Raw genomic sequence first — 22,118 nt, 5'->3', positions numbered from 1 at the left:
AACCTAGAGCCGCACTGAGCAGGGGCCATGTTCCCTGTAGCAGTGATTCCCAGAAGTTATCAACTACATCATCTTCAGCTGCAGTGGCCTTTGGGTATTATGGGATATAGTCAACCACATCTGGGAATCCCTTTTACAGGGAACACTAGTGGGCAGGGGTGGGGCTGATTTTCACCATCTCTTCTTCTCCCAGAAGTGCTGTTTAATATACATAAATATGTCCTTGGGGGCTGCACAGGGGCAAAAGGGACATATTCTTGTATGTTTTATATGTTTGTATGAGCACTTTCAGGGCAAGGGCAGATTGGCTAAAATTTGTTCCACCTTTGCACACAGAGCCTGCACACAGTTAGTGAGGATGCTGACTGTTTGCTATGTGCAACTACTTAACAGAATAAATGTACCGGTTAGGATCTGTCATATTTTGTGTTGCACTACAGAACAGACACTAGAGGGAGGAAGAGTCAAATAAATGTTCATCATACAAAATATTACTAAGTTGCTGAATGACACAATGCTTAGTATTATTCAACAATAACTGCAGTTATTGTAGTTCTATTGAGCAATAACTATTGAGCAATAATCTACTAGTTTTCAACAAAAGTGCCAAAAGGAGTGTCAGATTTTATACTGACCCTATTCCTGAAAGAGCTGTCTGAAAAGCAAAAATTAACCAGGTGGATGCTTATTTTATTGCATGCCTGGAAAGGCCTGCTTAACATCTTGCCTACCTTGTTGCCAAACCATGCATGTCACTAAAAGGAATATTGTACCTCCATCTTCCTTTTCTAAAAAATATAGCAACCAGAAAAAAACCAATCAAATAGTGTGGGGAGAAGGGCTTTTAGCCCTCGCTTTCAAAGCTGCTTTTTGCCTGTCAACAATACTTTGAGGTTGCTTTAAGACAGCTCTTAAAAGCGAAGATCTGTTGCAAAACTGGCAACCCTCCAGTGCCAAATACATGGAATCTCCCACTTGTATCTTCTTTATACCGTAGTGTAGGCCAAAGAGGGTCCCCTGGTGGCTGCATACTAGATCTGTCTTCCAATTGTCTGTATTTGAACACTGGTGGCCCTACTAAATTTTAACTAAAATTTAGAATAAAAATTTACCAGTGTAGAAATAGTGGCCAATATGACCTGCAGCCCCCTGGCAATGGTAAGAAGGCTGTGGGGCCACAAGAAGCCTTCAGTGTGCCTGCACTGAAGGCTTCTTCATGCAGCAGAAGGGGAGAGTGCTTGTCACATCTCCTCCCTACTTCTTCCTTCCAAAAGTCTTGTCCTCTTGTATAAATATGTTCCTGATGTTGCTCAGCCCTCAGGGACAGATTTATACAAGCAGACAGGGCTTTTCAGAGGAGATGTGCAAATAGCGTGTCGCCCCCCCTCCCCCCGTTCAGTCCACTTTGGAACGAAGCCTTTGGTGCAGGAACACAGAAGCTTCATTTGTGGACCCTCACCCCTTTGTAGTCCTCCTTCTGTCATTGTAAAACTGTAGATCATGTTGGCCACTGCTTGCAACATAAGCCATCTTCAGATGGTAGATATCCATGGATGCTGTCACTGGCACAGCATCCCCAGAAGTCCACTGCAGAGCCATACAGTGAAGACAGATGTTGTCTGAAGAGGCTAATGCAGCCCATATTCAAGCTTTCAACTTATTTATGAAGTGAAAGATGCTGGACTCAGAGGGAGATTCTCCCTGGGATACAGCACACTGGGGCACCAGCATTCTGAATCACAGGCAGAATCTTTCCCCAGCCAGCATAGCTTAGTTGTTAGAGTGTTAGACTAGGACGAGGAAGTCCTGAGTTTGAATCCCCATTCAACCATGAAAATCACTGGGTGATTCTGGTCCAGTCGTGTGTGTCTCAGCCTAACCTACTTCACAGGATTGTTGTGAGGATAAAAATAACCATGTACACTACTCTGAGCTCCTCAGAGGAAAAGAGGGATATAAATGGGTTGTTTTTTTTAAGTGTCACTCCAAGCAACACTTAAGCATGGTGAGAGGGTGGAATTTGAGTGACAGTGCAGGGGGGAGGAAGTACAGGTCAGTGGTTGCATTGTTGGGCATCTATGGTTGCATTGACTGGGAGTCTTTGCTATTAGACAGCACCACTGCAAATGTTGCAATTGCAGCCCTCTGCTAGGTCTTTCACCTGCTGCTGTACCAAACTTGGGCATTAGAGAAGCTTCTCTATTATGACAAGAACCCAACTCTTCCAATGGTGCTGGGTGTGCAGGTTTCCCTTATATTGAACTGGTGCACTGCAGACTTCACTACAAAACTTTGTCTTCTTAGAAGACTCTCTTTAGCTGGGAAATCGTTGCTGCATGCCTACACCTGACATCACTTGTGCTTTACTCACAAACACCCCCCTCTGTTCAACAGGATACAATAGGGGATTAACCATTTGCCCTCCTGGATGCTTAAGAAGTGAAGAATTTGATGGTTTTCAGCACCCTACCAATGCTGGAATTCAGCATAGATGTAGCCAAATTATTCCCCATCATATTATTCATGGTCACTTAGATGTAATTCAATTATCCAAAAACCTGCTGTGCCATCTAGTGAGTAAGGGGAAGGGTTGTGTGACCCTCAGGGATATATTTTGGACAAGCTGATTGGAATGGCGCGGCCCACCCCCTGTCCTCTTGACCTTTGCCCAACATGGCTTATACTATCTGGCAGAGCAGTTGTTGAAGAAGGCCTGGTAGAGATTATAAATTCATCTCTGAGGGAAGGTAGGATGCCTCCTAGTCTTAAGGAGGCAATTATTAGACTGCTTCTGAAGATGCCTACCTTGGATCCCTCAAAGCTGAGTAACTACAGGCCTGTCTCCAACCTTTCGTGGCTGGGCAAGGTAATTGAGAGGGTGGCTTCCCAGCTCTAGACAGTCTTGGGGGAAACTGATTATCTAGACCCATTTCAAACTGGCTTCCAGGCTGGCTATGGAGTGGAGACTGCCTTGGTCGGCCTGATGGATGATCTCCAAGTGGGAATGGACAGAGGAAGTGTGACCGTGTTGGTCCGCTTGGATCTTTCGGTGACTTTCGATACTATTGACCATAGTATCCTTCTGGAGCGTCTGAGGGCGTTGGGGGTGAGAAGCACTGCTCTGCAGTGGTTCCGCTCCTACCTCTCGGGCAGGTTCCAGATGGTGTCCCTTGGAGACTGTTGTTCTTCAAAATCTGAACTTTTGTATGGTGTCCCTCAGGACTTCGTATTATCTCCGATGTTGTTTTAACATCTACATCAAAACGCTGGGAGAGATCATCAGGAGATTTGGTGTAGGGTGTTATTAGTATGCTGATGACACCCAAATCTATTTCTCCATGTCAGCGTCATCGGGAGAGGGCATAACCTCCCTAAATGCCTGACTGGAGTCGGTAATGGGCTGGATGAGGGGTAACAAACTGAGACTGAATCCAGATAAGATCGAAGTGCTCATTGTGCGGGGTTGAAACTCTGGAGACGATTTTGATCTGCCTGTTCTGGATGGGGTCACACTTCCCCAGAAGGAACAGGTACGCAGTCTGGGGGTGCTTCTGGATCCAAGTCTCTCTCTGATGTCCCAGGTTGAGGCAGTGGCCAGAGGTGCCTTCTATCAGCTTTGGCTGATATGCCAGCTGCGTCCGTTTCTTGAGATAGATGACTTCAAAACAGTGGTACATCTGCTGGTAACCTCCAGACTGGATTACTGTAATCCAGACTGGATTACTGCATTCTATGTGGGGCTGCCCTTGTATGTAGTCCGGAAACTACAGTTGGTTCAGAAAGCAGCAGCCAGGCTGGTCTCTGGATCATCTAGGAGAGACCATATTTCTCCCATATTGAAGGAGTTATGCTGGATGCCAATATGTTTCCGGGCAAAATACAAGGTGTTAGTTATAACCTATAAAGCCCTAAACAGCTTGGGCCTTGAGTAAATATTTTGGGTATTTAAGAGAATGTTGTCTTCGCTATGAACCCCACCACCCATTGAGATCATCTGGAGAGGTTCATCTGCATTTGCCACCAGCTCATCTGGTGGCTACTCAGGGATGGGCCTTCTCTGTTGCTGCCCCGAGGTTTTGGAATGCGCTCCCTAGTGAGCCTCCCCATCTCTGACAACTTTTAAAAAATCTTTAAAGACGCATCTGTTTACCCAGGCTTTTAACTGATACTGTTTTGATTGTTTTTAATGTTGTTTTAGAGCATTGTTTTTTTAAAATTGTAATTGTTGTGTTTTAAATTGCTTGGTTTTTGTTTTTAACTAATGTTTTAATGTTGTTTTTATGTGTTGTAAACCACCCAGAGACGTAGGATATGGGTGGTATAAAAATATGTAAATAAATACATAAATAAATATTTAGGTAATGCACGGTGGGCTTCAGAGGGAAGGGGGGACATATGCACAGCCTTGGTAGATCAGGCCCAAGGACTATCTAGTCCAGCATCTTGTTTCACACAGTGGCCACCAGACGCCTTTGGGAAGCCCATAGGCAAACAATGAAGACATGCCCTCTGTTCCCCTGCATCCCTACAAGGTACAGTACCTTTATAGTAAATGTCCAGTCAGAAATTCAACAGGTTCCCACCCTAGCCACAATCACTCCTACAGATAACCCTGATGGATTTCTGTCTGATGCAATACTACAGAGTACAATTCTTCCCTAAAATGCTCTGTACTACAGTAAATGTTCAGGCAGAAATCCAAGACATGTAGCAGTTTGACATATCATTCCTCTAGGAAATCTTTCTCCCCACCCTCCAGACTGCTTGCTGTTCAAGGGCTTTCTTGGCCCTCAGTCTAAATCTGGAGTTCTTAATCTGGGGGTCATGGACTTCTTGGGGAGCCATGAGGTTTACCCAGGGGGTCCATACATTCAGGTCACCTGTGAAACATTAAATCTCTAATTTAAAGGTAGCTCCCCCATGCAGCAGGCAAAGTGCATCCGCAGTATTTAGTAATGCAGAGTTGCACTGCATGCACAGGGGGAGGCCACTTTTGCCAGTTGCCCCTCCCGCTAGAAGCACTCTCTGTGACCTGGGAGTCGGTTTCTGAGAATCATGCAGCCTTCCGTGACTGATGTCAGAGCAGCAGGCAGTGCTTCTAGGATTGGGGGATATCAGCAAAAGTTGCTTCCCTCCCTGTAATGCATGCAGCATGACTTTGCATTACTAATTGCCGTGGAACTGCTTTGCACTCTGCCCCTCCACACTCTTGGTGAGGATGGCAGACACTATTTCCAATCAAATACAGTATGTCCTTTGTGTTTTGTGAATTGTAATGATAAAATTATAATAATATGGTATACGATGATGGCTTTAGAAATGAGGCTCACTGCACCCACACTTTGCCTTGATCATACGCACCACATTTTGCATAAGGCAGAAATTCATTAGGAGCATCTCTAGGCAGTAATTAGGGAACTGCCTAATGTCTGCCTGGATACATCCCTCCCCAGTCCTTCCCAAAGCAAAGTGTGGGCATATGGAGCCTCATTTCTAACGTCATCATCATATACCAGACTGTACAAATTCTTCAAAGCATCTGCTTCCTCCTGAGTCTCCACCCTACTGTGGGTTCTCTTCCACAACCTGCTGCTTGTCATTGCCTTGCATTCCTCACAAGTTCATACACCATTCCGCCGCTATCATGGAATTAGCGCTGGGAGGAAGTACACTTTCCAGATGTCCCCACGAGCTTTCCCCAAGTCCCTGTGTGAATTCTCAGCCAACCCCAGGGGCTCTGCTTCCTGCAGTGGACTGGAAATGTAAAAAAACCAAACAACTATAACAGAGATGGCCATGGTGGAAGCAGCACTGGGGTGGGGTGGGGTGGGGTGGGGGTGGCGGCTACAGATTCATTGTGATTGCAGCATTCAGCCCTCGTAGCCAACACTTGTTTTCTAGAGTTTAAGGGTGAATTTTTTTTAACTACTGCCTCTTAGCCACTTTCTGCACTGGGTCTGAAGCAGTGGTTTCCCCTAGTCGATGCCTGCAAACTTTCAGGCAGATTGGGCAGACAATTTAGATTTTATCACCAAGAGAATATTCAGAGCTTATTATGTTAGAATGCTGAAACAAACCCCGCATCTTAATTATATTAGCAGAACTGAGACATAAGAAAAAGTTCTTTGGTCGGAGCATTCTCCACCATAGAAACTCTCTCTGCAATTGGAGGATAAATTTATTTGGCTTTATACTGAAACACGGATTTTGACCAGTATTCTTTGGAGGGTACTATAGTATCTGAAGCCTTGTCTTACAGAAGTTACTACTCATGTTTCTCCAGACTAATAGGTCAATGCAACCTACTGACCTAGATGCCCAACAATAAAGGGATAATATCACAAGTGTATATGTGGATAGGAAGAAGCCCTGTTCATTTCTCCACGCAGGCCTCCAACATAATTAAGGCGGCTGTTTTTCTAGGATATACCCAGGCCATGGATAGAGATGGAACAGGATCTTACAACCATGCATACACACAGGTAAAGGGTCATCAACTGAGGAAAGGGATGAGGAACAAATGTGCTTCTGAAAATATCTCAGGTGGTGGACTGGAATTCACTTGAGGATAATGGCATAATAATATTTTTATGAGATTCAGTAGCCTGAGTCAGGTGCAACCTGGGGCACTGTGCCTCCCCACCACCACCACCACCACTGCACTGTCACTCAAACTCCACCCTCTCACCATGCTTAAGGTTGGTTGTTTGGGGGTTTTTTTGAGTGACACATGTTGTACTTGGGGAACTATTCTGCCTGTGATTCAGAATGCTGGTGTTCCAGTGTTCTGAATCCCTGGGGGAATCTTTCTTTGATTTTAGCCTCTGTCAAATGCATAGGGAGCTTCTGAGGTCAGCAACCATCTCTGCATAGGCATCTCAGGATGTGTATTAAACAACACTTCTGGGAGAACATGAAAATCATCCTCCCCACCAGTGTGCCCAGGAACAGGAATTCCCAGATGTTGCTGAACAGGGATGTTCAAAACATTCTAATGAAACATTCCAACTTGAAATGGGCCATTTCGATTGTTTCGTGCTTGAAACAGAATGCCCTTTTAAAAAGGGGCCTGTTTCAAGCTTGGAACAGAATAACCCATTTCGATTGAAATGTTTCAAGCACAATTGTCTGTATTTTCCCTTGCTGATTGGTTTTTTGGCACTGGTTTCCTTCAGATTGGCTTGCGATCTCCTTGCTTCTTAGTTGGCTTGTTCTCCTACAAATCAAGTGCCATCGGCAACTATGCCTCCATTGGCTGAGGGAAGGGGGGAACTTAGTTTGTTTATAACATTTCTGTACCACCCTATGCACCCAAAGGCTCTGGATGGATAGGACAGAGGGACTGGGAAGCAGGTCTTTCCACGACTCTGAGTTAATCGGGAGCAATGGCAACATGACCCTGTTGCTTCTGCATTAATTCACATCATTTAATGCTGTTCAGGCACAGATACAGAAAAAGATGGATGTCAATAACTTGATTTGTATTAGAAAACATGTCAGGGAAATGAATTAAAAGGCAACAGCTTGTACTAAATATTTTTTATTTATTGATAGAAATAATTTTAAATTAACATTTTAAATATCCCTGGTTCAAAAAGGTCCTAAGAGAGAGAGAGAGATGAGAGAGCGAGAGAGAACGAACTTCAAGGCCTGTCTGCCATACTTAAGAATATCAGGTTGAAATATGATATTCTTAAGTATGGCAGAAAGGCTTTGAAGTGCTTTCACTTGGTTTGGGATGCAAAGCAGGCCTGCTCAACATTGCCCCTCCCCCAGCTGTTTTTGGAATACAGCTCCCATAATCCCTAGACACAGTGGCCAATAGCCAGGGATTATGGGAGCTGTAGGCCAACATCTGCAAGAGGGCCAAAGTTGTTCAGGCATGTGGTAAAGGAATACATATGTACCAGCTTATCCCGTGCACAGCATCTGAGCTCTGGGACTTTATTGCTCACTCACCCCCTCAGCCAGTCTCCTCTCAGCCCGTCTCCACCCCAGCCCATCTCCACCCCCAGCCCCCCCAGCCAATCTTCCTGCCTGCCCCTCAGCCAGTCTCCCCACCACCAGCCCCTCAGCCAGGCTTGGTGGAGGCGGAGGAGCAGTGGGCGAAATATTATATGTCACCTAGCAGCAAGGTGGATGGACTCTATTACGACAGCAATGAATGCACCACTGAGGCCAAGTTGAAGACAGATCATCCTGGAGAGAATCTATTTATATGGCCGCTAAGAGTCAACACCAAACTGATGGCACTTAATCTATCAATCAAAAAAATAAATAAATCAGCAGAGCCAACCTCTTAATGAATGAGCTTGGTCAAGTAGTTACCGCACGGGGTGAATCATTGGAGGTGGTGCTAGCAGGCATCACCACCACTTGACTTTATTCTATCTATCTATCTATCTATCTATCTATCTATCTATCTAATTTGTGCACCACCCCAAACTTCCATCTTTGGATGGCTTAGGTAAAGTGTGTTGTCGAGGCGGTGTCGATTCCTGGCGCCTAGAGAGCCCTGTGGTTGTCTTTGGTAGCATACAGGAGGGGTTTACCATTGCCTCATCCTGCGCAGTATAAGATGATGCCTTTCATCATCTTTCTATCTCGCTGCTGCCCAGTATAGTATCAGCGGGGATCCAAATCGGCAACCTTCTACTTGTTAGTCAAGCATTTCCCAGCTGAGCCATTAGGTGGCTTTTGGACAGTTTACAACAACATAAAACCAGTTAAACCAGAAATACAAACCTCAAAACAAATTTAAGATCAAAACATTTGGGTGAAAAAATGTGTCTTTAAAGACTTTGAGAACATTGTCAGAGATGGGGAGACTCTTCTTTCAGCAGGGAGCACATTCCAAAGTCCCGAGGAGGCAACAACAGAGAAAGCCTGCCCCTGTGTAGCCACCAGATGAGCTGGTGGCAACCGCGGATGAGCCTCTCCAGATGAGCTCAATGGATGATGGGCAGCAACCAAGAGTTAGAGAACACCTGCTCAGCATACTGTCCCACCAGACCTATGAGAAAGAGTGGTGTGGTGATGCTCACTCACCTCTCTGTTAAGAGGATAGGTGCAAGAGAGGTGATTACCAGGTTAGACCATCTTTGTTTCTCTCCAAGCAGTGGTGGTGGGTGGCCACCCAACACCAGAAGGGTGAGGGGGTAGCATCTGGCAACCCTCCTGCAGCAGCAGAAAACCTTGGGCTGCCCCTACCACCTAGAAAGAGAGAGAGAGAGAGAAGGCAAGTAATGGGGCAGAAGCCAGGACTTGCTCTTTTTCTGGGCAGCACCATGAAGACCATGCCACCCAGTGACTATTGAGTTAAACGGCAAGATAAACATGGAAGGCAGTAGATCACTCCCGCAGAGAAACTGCATTCAAGGTGAACTTGAAAGTTCCCTACACAATTAACATAGTATATGCATTATGGTGTGACATATCAACCTAGTATTAACCTTTGGCCTCTTAACCAACTTGCCAGGAGTCTTTTCTACTTCCTTTTGTAGGGGCTGCTGAGAGGCTGGAGGTGGGACAGTTTAAGTTGCTCCAAGGAAGTCTGCATTCAAAGGTAGGGAAAGGTTCCTGACATTTAGAGTGGGAGAGGCAGCAGATTTTCCACCCTTATGTTTCAAGGTGGGATATGTGGTGTTGTCCTAGAAGGAGGAGCAAAGTGTAACTTTGTCCTAACTGGTGTCACTTCTTGTTCAGACCTCTACAGATGTCCACATATCACAGGGCATGGATGTGCATAGTTACACAAACATATATACTAGGGGTGTGCAATTCGGATTTTCGGTGATTCAGTTCGGGACCCGAACCAAATCACCCCTGTTCTGTTTTGTGCCTGAATATGGGCCACCCGAATCACCCTTGATTCGGTTCAGATTCGGATTTAACCCAAATCCGAATCCGAATTGATTCGGGGGGAAGGGCCCAGGGGCAAAATTTTGGGGTGGGGTGGTAGTGCCCAATGGGTGGAAGCTACCACCCCAATTTCAGGGGGATTGGGCAAAGGGCTGATTTTTGGGGAATATTTGTTTTAGTGACTTTGGGGCAGTTCGGGGGCATAGCATGGGATCTGGGCAAAAAGAGTGGGGTTGGGTGGTAGTGCCTAATGGGTGCAGACTACCACCCCAATTTCAGGTGATTGGGCAAAGGGGTGATTTTTGGGAAATTTCTGAAGTTTTCATGTCTTTGGGGCAGATTGGGGCAGAAAGTGGGGCCTGGGGCAGAAGAGTGGGGTGGGGTGGTAGTGCCTAATGGGTGGAGGCTACCACCCCAATTTAAGGGGGATTGGACAAAGGGATGATTTTTGGGGGAATTTTTGAAGTTTTTGTGTCTTTGGGGCAGTTTGGGGGCAGAAAGTGTATCTGCCCCAAAAGGGTGGGGTGGAGTGGTAGTACCTAATGGGTGGAGGCTAACACCCCAATTTCAGGGGGATTGGGCAGAGGGCTGATTTTTGGGGAATTTTTGAAGTTTTGGTGTCTTTGGGGCAGATTGGGGGCAGAAAGTGGATCTGCCCCAAAAGAGTGGGGTGGGCTGGTAGATAGTGCCTAATGGGTGGAGGCTACCACCCGTCCCCAATTTCAGAGTGATTGGCCAGAGGGCTGGATTTTGTTGATTTTCTGAGGTTTTTCTTCATAAAGTGCAGTGTGGTAGATTGATTCATTCAATATTCATAGTAAGTGAGAGTGTGAAAAAAGTGAAAGTGGGGTCATGAGAGTTCTTTACTTGAAAAAAATCTCATTTGCTATCATTGAATGAGAATTCAACCCTCAGAAGTTTTTCTGAAGGGATGTTATTCCCTTATTTTCTGAGGTGTGAATTCTCATTTTTTCTTGCTCAGGACCTCATGGTGCTTGCAGTTCTTGCAGAGACAGCAGCAACAGGTTGTCTAGCTTTTGCCTTCTGGCACATTTACAAAGATGAGAAAGGGAAACAACTCATCTATTACTCTTTTAAGATTGGAGACATTCTGAATTTAATCTCAGGGATTGTCATCTTGGTTCAGATTTTTTGGAACATGCTCAGTATCTTGTTAGCTGCACCCATTTTCTTCTCTGAAACTTCGACTTGCCTCATCAATCAAGCTATCAGTAAATAGGAGCTGCTCTGCCTTTAGATTTCTTCCCCTTTACTGATGCAGAGCAGGTGGGGGTCTTTATATATTTATTTACATATTTTTATACCACCTATATCCTACGTCTCTGGGCGGTTTACAACACATAAAAACAACATTAAATCATTAGTTAAAAACAAAAACCAAGAAATTTAAAACACAACAATTAATTTTTTTTTAAACAATGCTCTAAAACAACACTAAAAACAATCAAAACAGTATCAGTTAAAAGCCTGGGTAAACAGATGCGTCTTTAAAGACTTTTTAAAAGCTGTCAGAGATGGGGAGGCTCACTAGGGAGTGCATTCCAAAGCCTCGGGGCAGCAACAGAGAAGGCCCATCCCTGAATAGCCACCAGACGAGCTGGTGACAAATGCAGATGAACCTCTCCAGATGATCTCAATGGGTGGTGGGGTTCATAGCGAAGACAACATTCTCTTAAATACCCAAGATATTTACCCAGGGCCCAAGCTGTTTAGGGCTTTATAGGTTATAACTAACACCTTGTATTTTGCCCGGAAACATATTGGCATCCAGCATAACTCCTTCAATATGGGAGAAATATGGTCTCTCCTAGATGATCCAGAGACCAGCCTGGCTGCTGCTTTCTGAACCAACTGTAGTTTCCGGACTACATACAAGGGCAGCCCCACATAGAATGCAGTAATCCAGTCTGGATTACAGTAATCCAGTCTGGAGGTTACCAGCAGATGTACCACTGTTTTGAAGTCATCTATCTCAAGAAACGGACGCAGCTGGCATATCAGCCAAAGCTGATAGAAGGCACCTCTGGCCACTGCCTCAACCTGGGACATCAGAGAGAGACTTGGATCCAGAAGCACCCCCAGACTGCGTACCTGTTCCTTCTGGGGAAGTGTGACCCCATCCAGAACAGGCAGATCAAAATCGTCTCCAGAGTTTCAACCCCGCACAATGAGCACTTCGATCTTATCTGGATTCAGTCTCAGTTTGTTACCCCTCATCCAGCCCATTACCGACTCCAGTCAGGCATTTAGGGAGGTTATGCCCTCTCCCGATGATGCTGACATGGAGAAATAGATTTGGGTGTCATCAGCATACTAATAACACCCTACACCAAATCTCCTGATGATCTCTCCCAGCGTTTTGATGTAGATGTTAAAACAACATCGGAGATAATACGAAGTCCTGAGGGACACCATACAAAAGTTCAGATTTTGAAGAACTACAGTCTCCAAGGGACACCATCTGGAACCTGCCCGAGAGGTAGGAGCGGAACCACTGCAGAGCAGTGCTTCTCACCCCCAACGCCCTCAGACGCTCCAGAAGGATACTATGGTCAATAGTATCGAAAGTCACCGAAAGGTCCAAGCGGACCAACACGGTCACACTTCCTCTGTCCATTCCCACTTGGAGATCATCCATCAGGCCGACCAAGGCAGTCTCCACTCCATAGCCAGCCTGGAAGCCAGTTTGAAATGGGTCTAGATAATCAGTTTCCCCCAAGACTGTCTAGAGCTGGGAAGCCACCCTCTCAATTACCTTGCCCAGCCACGAAAGGTTGGAGACAGGCCTGTAGTTACTCAGCTTTGAGGGATCCAAGGTAGGCATCTTCAGAAGCAGTCTAATAATTGCCTCCTTAAGACTAGGAGGCATCCTACCTTCCCTCAGAGATGAATTTATAATCTCTACCAGGCCTTCTTCAACAACTGCTCTGCCAGATAGTATAAGCCATGTTGGGCAAAGGTCAAGAGGACAGGGGGTGGGCCGCGCCATTCCAATCAGCTTGTCCAAAATATATCCCTGAGGGTCACACAACCCTTCCCCTTACTCACTAGATGGCACAGCAGGTTTTTGGATAATTGAATTACATCTAAGTGACCATGAATAATATGATGGGGAATAATTTGGCTACATCTATGCTGAATTCCAGCATTGGTAGGGTGCTGAAAACCATCAAATTCTTCACTTCTTAAGCATCCAGGAGGGCAAATGGTTAATCCCCTATTGTATCCTGTTGAACAGAGGGGGGTGTTTGTGAGTAAAGCACAAGTGATGTCAGGTGTAGGCATGCAGCAACGATTTCCCAGCTAAAGAGAGTCTTCTAAGAAGACAAAGTTTTGTAGTGAAGTCTGCAGTGCACCAGTTCAATATAAGGGAAACCTGCACACCCAGCACCATTGGAAGAGTTGGGTTCTTGTCATAATAGAGAAGCTTCTCTAATGCCCAAGTTTGGTACAGCAGCAGGTGAAAGACCTAGCAGAGGGCTGCAATTGCAACATTTGCAGTGGTGCTGTCTAATAGCAAAGACTCCCAGTCAATGCAACCATAGATGCCCAACAATGCAACCACTGACCTGTACTTCCTCCCCCCTGCACTGTCACTCAAATTCCACCCTCTCACCATGCTTAAGTGTTGCTTGGAGTGACACTTTAAAAAAACAACCCATTTATATCCCTCTTTTCCTCTGAGGAGCTCAGAGTAGTGTACATGGTTATTTTTATCCTCACAACAATCCTTTGAAGTAGGTTAGGCTGAGACACACACGACTGGACCAGAATCACCCAGTGATTTTCATGGTTGAATGGGGATTCAAACTCAGGACTTCCTCGTCCTAGTCTAACACTCTAACAACTAAGCTATGCTGGCTGGGGAAAGATTCTGCCTGTGATTCAGAATGCTGGTGCCCCAGTGTGCTGTATCCCAGGGAGAATCTCCCTCTGAGTCCAGCATCTTTCACTTCATAAATAAGTTGAAAGCTTGAATATGGGCTGCATTAGCCTCTTCAGACAACATCTGTCTTCACTGTATGGCTCTGCAGTGGACTTCTGGGGATGCTGTGCCAGTGACAGCATCCATGGATATCTACCATCTGAAGATGGCTTATGTTGCAAGCAGTGGCCAACATGATCTACAGTTTTACAATGACAGAAGGAGGACTACAAAGGGGTGAGGGTCCACAAATGAAGCTTCTGTGTTCCTGCACCAAAGGCTTCGTTCCAAAGTGGACTGAACGGGGGGAGGGGGGGCGACACGCTATTTGCACATCTCCTCTGAAAAGCCCTGTCTGCTTGTATAAATCTGTCCCTGAGGGCTGAGCAACATCAGGAACATATTTATACAAGAGGACAAGACTTTTGGAAGGAAGAAGTAGGGAGGAGATGTGACAAGCACTCTCCCCTTCTGCTGCATGAAGAAGCCTTCAGTGCAGGCACACTGAAGGCTTCTTGTGGCCCCACAGCCTTCTTACCATTGCCAGGGGGCTGCAGGTCATATTGGCCACTATTTCTACACTGGTAAATTTTTATTCTAAATTTTAGTTAAAATTTAGTAGGGCCACCAGTGTTCAAATTCAGACAATTGGAAGACAGATCTAGTATGCAGCCACCAGGGGACCCTCTTTGGCCTACACTACGGTATAAAGAAGATACAAGTGGGAGATTCCATGTATTTGGCACTGGAGGGTTGCCAGTTTTGCAACAGATCTTCGCTTTTAAGAGCTGTCTTAAAGCAACCTCAAAGTATTGTTGACAGGCAAATAGCAGCTTTGAAAGCGAGGGCTAAAAGCCCTTCTCCCCACACTATTTGATTGGTTTTTTTCTGGTTGCTATATTTTTTAGAAAAGGAAGATGGAGGTACAATATTCCTTTTAGTGACATGCATGGTTTGGCAACAAGGTAGGCAAGATGTTAAGCAGGCCTTTCCAGGCATGCAATAAAATAAGCATCCACCTGGTTAATTTTTGCTTTTCAGACAGCTCTTTCAGGAATAGGGTCAGTATAAAATCTGACACTCCTTTTGGCACTTTTGTTGAAAACTAGTAGATTATTGCTCAATAGTTATTGCTCAATAGAACTACAATAACTGCAGTTATTGTTGAATAATACTAAGCATTGTGTCATTCAGCAACTTAGTAATATTTTGTATGATGAACATTTATTTGACTCTTCCTCCCTCTAGTGTCTGTTCTGTAGTGCAACACAAAATATGACAGATCCTAACCGGTACATTTATTCTGTTAAGTAGTTGCACATAGCAAACAGTCAGCATCCTCACTAACTGTGTGCAGGCTCTGTGTGCAAAGGTGGAACAAATTTTAGCCAATCTGCCCTTGCCCTGAAAGTGCTCATACAAACATATAAAACATACAAGAATATGTCCCTTTTGCCCCTGTGCAGCCCCCAAGGACATATTTATGTATATTAAACAGCACTTCTGGGAGAAGAAGAGATGGTGAAAATCAGCCCCACCCCTGCCCACTAGTGTTCCCTGTAAAAGGGATTCCCAGATGTGGTTGACTATATCCCATAATACCCAAAGGCCACTGCAGCTGAAGATGATGTAGTTGATAACTTCTGGGAATCACTGCTACAGGGAACATGGCCCCTGCTCAGTGCGGCTCTAGGTTGCATGCAATTTATGTGCTTTGCATGCAGGTATCTTGCACGCAGTACCTCCATATGGTTAGTGAGAACATTAGTCCATGGTTCTTATCATAAATATCATCTCGCTTTGTCTTTTCTAGCTTTAGAATCTAATTATCCCTTCTATCATTTTGGATAGTTAATTGCTTTCATTGGCAGATCAGCCAGTTAAATTGCTTTCATTGGCAGATCAGAAATTAAAGTGGTAATTTCATGATAGTTGGAACTCCCCACCCCCTGAATTGCCTGTGGTTTGGGTGTTCAGGCAGGGCAGTGATGTGACCGGGTGGCACTTTAGTTATCAAGGTATTGTACATTGTTTCATACTAATGAAATAACAAGAGCCAATCATGTGATTAAAATAGCTGGATATTTTTAATAAAAGGTGAGAAACATAAAACTATCAAAGATAATAGTAGCCTATACCATGAAAACAGCCATTATTGTTAACAGCACAAAAGTTATCCCCAAAGTATAAAAACAACCCCTACAGCAATAAACAAACAAACAAACAAACAAATATTCCTGCAACATAAACAGACCCACTATCCCTTTCAAAGGTTTCTATAACTTTCAAATGTATACAGCTCATGTCCTGGTGTGTTTAGAATCTGATTATTTAGATTCATCACCAACTGTTGGTTCAGTGTATGGAGTCACCAATACAATGTGACTTTCGGGCAGTGATGGAACAGGCTCCCTGGGATTGGTCACGTCTTCAGAGAAGTTATCCATCTGGAGAATCACAGATGGGTTTTCAATGTGTTGCACGTCCAATGGGCTCTCGATGGTCACAGAAGCAGATTCCTCTGGCTTTGGGGTTTTAGGCACTAAGGACAATGAACACTTTTGACAAAGAGTGGTTTCACTTGCCCTTGCAGATGCCTCTGTTGCCAGTGCTGACATTTTCTTGACTGCCAAATGGTTATTGCACAGAATAAAACATCCGCTCAAGATCTGGAAAACAGCAGAAATCAGCCCAATCGGAAGCGCAGCTCCAACATATTGGTATTCTGGTTGATGTGGTAAATGGAAATCTTCAGGGAAGAAAATTGGTGCTTCTGACAAGACAGAAACCATATTCCAAACAATTGGAATGAAGACACCTATTCCCGATGACAAATTTATAAGGCCTGCAATCAAAAAAAGGTTGGAAACATGTTTTCTCTGTTTTTGCTTCTTATATATATTTAAGAAGGCCACAGAGAGAAAGCCTGTTTGCACTGCCCCCGCAATGGTAGCGAGTACCATGAGATTCTGGGCAGCTATAATCTCACTGGGGAGGAAGGTGTGTAGGTTGCTGAGTTCTGTACAGTTCATGAGATTTTGCTCATCAACAATAGACGGAGCTTCATCAACACGGCAGGTCTCCCAAATCCCAATCCAAGCAATGCTGGTTCCACCATAGTGGTTACTAACGTGCCACACTCTCCACTGGACAAGGATTGCGGATGTCATACACATAAGCCATCCACTAAGGCTCAGGAAAAAGGCACAAAGTTGAAAGAAGCTGACCTCAGCCAGGCATTTCTTAATTTTTAATACTGCACCAGTTGATACTACGGTATTGATTACGACGTCGCCCATCTTGGAAACTGCAGATTTACTGGAAAAAACACACACACATATGTATATGCCATTATACACATGTAAGTACATCTTTTAAAGTTTGGACAAGGAATTGCACCAATAAGAACCCTGTTCAGCTTTGAACTTTGTTCTAGAACATCACATATCCCACCTGCAAACGTAAGAATGGAAGTCTGCTGCCTCTTCCATTATAAGTGTCAGGAACTGTTTCCCCACCTTTGAATGCAGACTTCTTGAAGCTACTTAAACTGCCCCACCACCAAGCTCCCAACAGTCCTTTTACAAGGAAGTAGAAAAGGCTCCTGGGAAAGCGGTCAACAGGTCAAGATTCAAATACTAGGCTGAAAGGTTACGTGCCCAGAAAAGGAGCGGATTCTATACTTTGAGCAGCATCTGCACCCACCCACACAGTTTTGGCTATATTGATTACTGTAAATGGTTTTGCTGCAGTTTTCTCTCACAGACATCTAACCAAAGTCACTGAGGTCATTCACACAACCAAAACCTGTGTTGTAGCAGGGTTTGGCAGGTGTGTACCATGTGCTCCCAATTTTGTGATTAAGCAAGGTAGGTGGAAACCCGGGTAGAAGTGATTCTGTGGAAACAATGTAGGAGGAAAACCTGGGTAGGGTTTCCCACAACCTTGCTTCCACACAATCACTTCTACCCAGGATTTCCTCTTTACCTTGCTCCTCACAACTGAAAATTGGGAGTGCACACAGTTCCCCAAACTGGGAAGAACCCAGTTTTTGATTGTGTGAATGACCTCAATGAATGGCCTAGGGGCATAGCAAGGTTGGAGTGGATTTTAAAATGGCCCACTCCCCTCACTGAAGTTCAGCTCATGAAGTAAATAAATCTTAAATGAGGCTGAATAGTGCTAAGAAAAAGTGTGTGTGTATGTGTGTGTGTATATATACACATACACACACACACACACCCCTATGTGCCACAATAGAATATCATCCTAAATTATTTTTTCCAAGGTTTTGTAAACTGTGGACGATGCAAGTCATTAAATGGTACTAGAGAAATACATGCTGTTCTGGTAGCTTCTGGTAACTTAACCCTCACATCAATTTCGGCGTATGATTACAACTGGAGGAAGTCTAGGCGGGTGCGTGGCTGGGGGAGTTAGTCATGTGACTAGCCTCGGTCGGGGGGGGGCAAGGCAATGGGCCCCAGACAACTCTCTCCCCTTGCCCTATTATAGTTACGTTCCTGGAATGGCCTTTTCTCAGCAGCCTTCAGTTGTTATATTTTAAAGGGTGTGGGGGAGGAGGGCAGTCAATCAGTCAAAAGAGAGGGAGGAGTTCACATATGCAAAGACAGGGAGAATGAATCAGAGGTAGAGGAGTGTAGGTTTAGCTGGACCAGAAGCAGCCTGGAAAGCTGTGAGTCCAAGCAATTGTTCTCTTTGGGAATCTGAGGCAGGATCAGCAGTTTTGCTGTCTGCAGCAGAAATCCATGGCATATAGAGTGTGTAACCAATTAAGCAGCAAAGTGATCCAGCCATTCATCCCACTAGCATGTCCTATTAGTAAAACAGACAACCTATATCCAAAGACACTGACCATTTCTTTCTGTTCAGAAGTTAGCTCTTCCATGGAGGAACGAGTGTCTAGACTGGTATGCTTACCTGTAAAAATGGTCTCATTGGGCACATTTCTGTTTTCACTTAGTGGCTGCAGTGGCAGAACACCTGAATGAGAATGAGAAAGTCCCACTGACCAACAGTAGAATGGCTGATAAGATCCCAGCAGGAACAGCAGCACCAACTCTCTGCTCTTCTGCCAGAGGCGTAACTAGGGAAAATAGCGCCTAGGGCAAGCACTGAAATTGCGCCCCTGTCCAAACAGGAATGATGGGACTTGTAGTCAACAATATCTGGAAATCCTTGTTAAAAGGAACACTGTACCATCTAGACATGGTTGTTGATCAAAACCTGAAAACATGAGCCATCTCTGTAAAAGACTTAGAACAACAGTCAGGAGTTATGTGAGGATTCCAAGTGTCATTTTCTCTGTCTCATCTCATTCTTTTTAAAAAACACGACTTTGTCCTAGAGGATCACCTGCCCAAATAGCCACTAGCAAAATAGGGGAAGAAGAAGGTGGTGGTGGGGTGTCTATAAACCAGTGAATGATTCCTGCCAGCCTTTGTCTTATGATGACTGTTGGCTCATGATGGGGTGGGTATATGTGCATTCACCACACCAGTGCTTCCTTTGACACCAAGAGGGAGGAGGATACATTGGTTTGCCACACTAGAAAGAGGCATTTGCAACAGGAGCAGACAGCCAAGTTCTGCCAGGGCCAAAACCAGCCCCTGCCAGACTAAGAAATCATTGTAATTTGCCCCTTCCTGTCACAAGCAGTGTGCTGTTCTTTTATTATTGACTCTAACTCTCAAATATCCCAGTCATGGATGGAAAAATTCAGGGTCAATTGACAAGAGACACATTTTCTACATGGAAGTTTCTTCTGTGCAGGTGTTGTGCAGAAACCCATGTGTAGTGACCGCCAGGGGCATAGCAAGGTTGGAATGGGCCAAGATGAGATTTTAAAATGGGGCCCCAGCCCCTCAAAGTCCAGGGCCTCCGCACATCCCAGGCCCCCAAGGATTTAAGTCTGATATCTCAAAGTAAGTATGCTGCCTGGAAATACATTTCACTGAATACACACATGCACACTTCACAGTATATAGTGATATACATTGAGTACTATATATTTAATGCCTAGAACACACTAGCAACGCTAATTATTAAAATGGCCCCCTCGCTGCAGATTAGCAAAGGAGACTTTCAACCAGCCAGGGTGAGCCTATGTTTGTTTTCTCAGAATTCTGAACAAATTCAGTAAAGTTTGATTCCTGGAGGTTTTTCACACGAGGCTTTTAAAGCGCTTTAACACACATCTCCTCTGGAATGGAGGTGCTGCATTCACATGTTGGCCAGATTTACCCTGAAGTCCCTGCAAGTTATTGGAGAGAAGTTCACACACAAGAAAAATAAAATAAAATAAAATAAAAGCACAACACATGCTTCACAGTTCTCACTCAGACCTTCTGGGTTGCAAAACAACTTGAACATAAGTACATTTATAAATGAATGAGAGAATGAATGAATAAATAAATATTTGTTCCAGACGTTTTTGTAATTTTCTGACATGAAACAAGCCACTTATAGGCCTTAGATAGTTTTTGATTTTAAAGCCAGCACATTTCCCAGTCTGTTTTAAATGAAATATTCAGAGACTTCTCAGTCTCGCCCCACCCCCCATATCAGAGCCCTATGGCAAGCAGATCCCTCTATATGGGGGTAACCACAAAAAGGAATTCACAGCCTACCTTGCAAAAGCTGTGCTGGATGGTCTGGTCTGCTGCAGGGAGGGTCTGCTGCAGGGAGCTCTGCCAGCCTCCTTCCTGCCTTTCTTGGGGCCTGCCGAGTTCAGGCTTCAGGGAGGCCTACTCGGAGGCCTCTCTGGAAGCCCCGCCCAGCCAACCATCAGCTGAGAGGCAGGGAGAGAAGAGCTCTGCAGTTTGCAGGCTGCTCCGATCCTAGGCCTCGCTGCCGATCCTAGGCCGGAGCTGGAGGCAAGTGGCTGAGCGCCCTGGGGCTGGGCAGGTGGGCAATGGGGTGGGGGTGGCAGGGACTGGCGTGGTGCCCCCACATTGGTGGTGCCTAGGGCACGTGCCCTCCCCCCCACCCCCAGTTCTGCCTATGTCTTCTGCACTTCAGGGCATGTTGAATGTAGGAGGGGAAGTGATATTCTGCTTGGGTACTACAGAGTAAAACTCCCAGCTGACAAGAAGCAAGATGCAAACACCTGCAACTACATCCAAGAATCCCCCCAGGAGGGGGGAAATGGATAATCTGAGTTCTGCAAATAATTCTCATAGACACCTGTAAATTATTTGGGAAAGTATCATTATGTGGAATCAATGGAGTTACTTTCTAGTAATTTATTCCAAGCTTTGCCGAGGCCCTCTGCTTTCCCCCTGTGGTGGAGGTGAGAGAAAGGGGGCAGAAGGAGAAAACAAAAGCCCATGCAAGGAAAGGGGTGGCGGGGGCTGGGGGGGGGGATAGTAGTTTAACTAGATAAGTGCCAGAGTGCTCATAGACTGTCCTTATGACACCTGCGTCCAGAACCAGGAAATTACTTACTAGAAATTGCCAGGCCTTGCTCCTCCCAACTTTGGCTTCAGAATTCTCACTGGGCAGACTCAGTTATGCTTTCAGCTAACCCCCTTAGTTACTTTCAGCAAAAGGCACCAGTCCAGTATGTACCTGAAGTTTGGGGTAATACTAAAAAGACATCAAACATTTTAAAAATATACATTCTATGTGGTGAAAAACATAGCCAGCACGTTTTAGGAGTTAAAAATGTAAAGTGAGGTATCTCATCCATTTTGCAACAGGTTTGCGCCAAATTCAGAGAAGTCGTGCCTCTCATCCCCTAGTTGATGTGTTCATGATTTCAGAGAGATTAGGTGGATACCTTTCACTTTATAAGCAACAGAATGTTCAAGGCTTATAATGACAGAATGTTGGAAATACTCACCTGAACTTTACTGGCATGATTGTGCCACTATAATCCTCAGCATTCACCTCATGAAAATAAGGAGAAGGACGTGACTGTGTGCACATTATTTAGGGGGCATGGCTAAGGACCTGGGAGGTGTGGCACACAGTTCTAACTGCAAGCATGCCCCAAACAGAAAGCAGTTATCAGGTAGCTGAGCTCTGGACGACAGTCACTAGGAGCCAAGAAGGTTAGACACTGAAGCCAGAATAGGAGAGGAGAGCTGGTCTTGTGGTAGCAAGCATGACTTGTCCCCATAGCTAAGCAGGGTCTGCCCTGGTTGCATCTGAATGGGAAGCTTGATGTGTGAGCACTGCAAGATATTCCCCTCGGGATGAAGCTGCTCTGGGAAGAACAGAAGGTTTCAAGTTCCCTCCCTGGCTTCTCCAAGATAGGACAAGATTTTTTTGGGATTTTTTTTATAAG

At 45.1% G+C, this 22,118-nt stretch overlaps 1 protein-coding gene across 1 annotated transcript; it reads right to left on the bottom strand.

Annotated features, from left to right (window-relative positions):
• Positions 1–15,870: 15,870 nt before the first annotated feature.
• LOC128349219 (claudin-10-like) lies at positions 15,871–21,294 on the bottom strand. The gene is made up of 2 exons (XM_053305256.1): positions 21,275–21,294; positions 15,871–17,125 (listed from the first exon to the last, which is right to left on the bottom strand). Exon 2 carries the CDS (start codon positions 17,104–17,106, stop codon positions 16,135–16,137), a length of 972 nt encoding a protein of 323 aa, XP_053161231.1. The 5' UTR covers positions 17,107–17,125; positions 21,275–21,294; the 3' UTR covers positions 15,871–16,134.
• Positions 21,295–22,118: the final 824 nt, after the last annotated feature.

This window comes from Hemicordylus capensis, chromosome 3, assembly GCF_027244095.1.
Source record: "Hemicordylus capensis ecotype Gifberg chromosome 3, rHemCap1.1.pri, whole genome shotgun sequence".
Lineage (NCBI taxonomy): Eukaryota > Metazoa > Chordata > Lepidosauria > Squamata > Cordylidae > Hemicordylus > Hemicordylus capensis.
The sequence above is the reverse complement of the archived record's forward strand: the minus strand, read 5'-3'. Positions and strand labels throughout refer to the sequence as shown.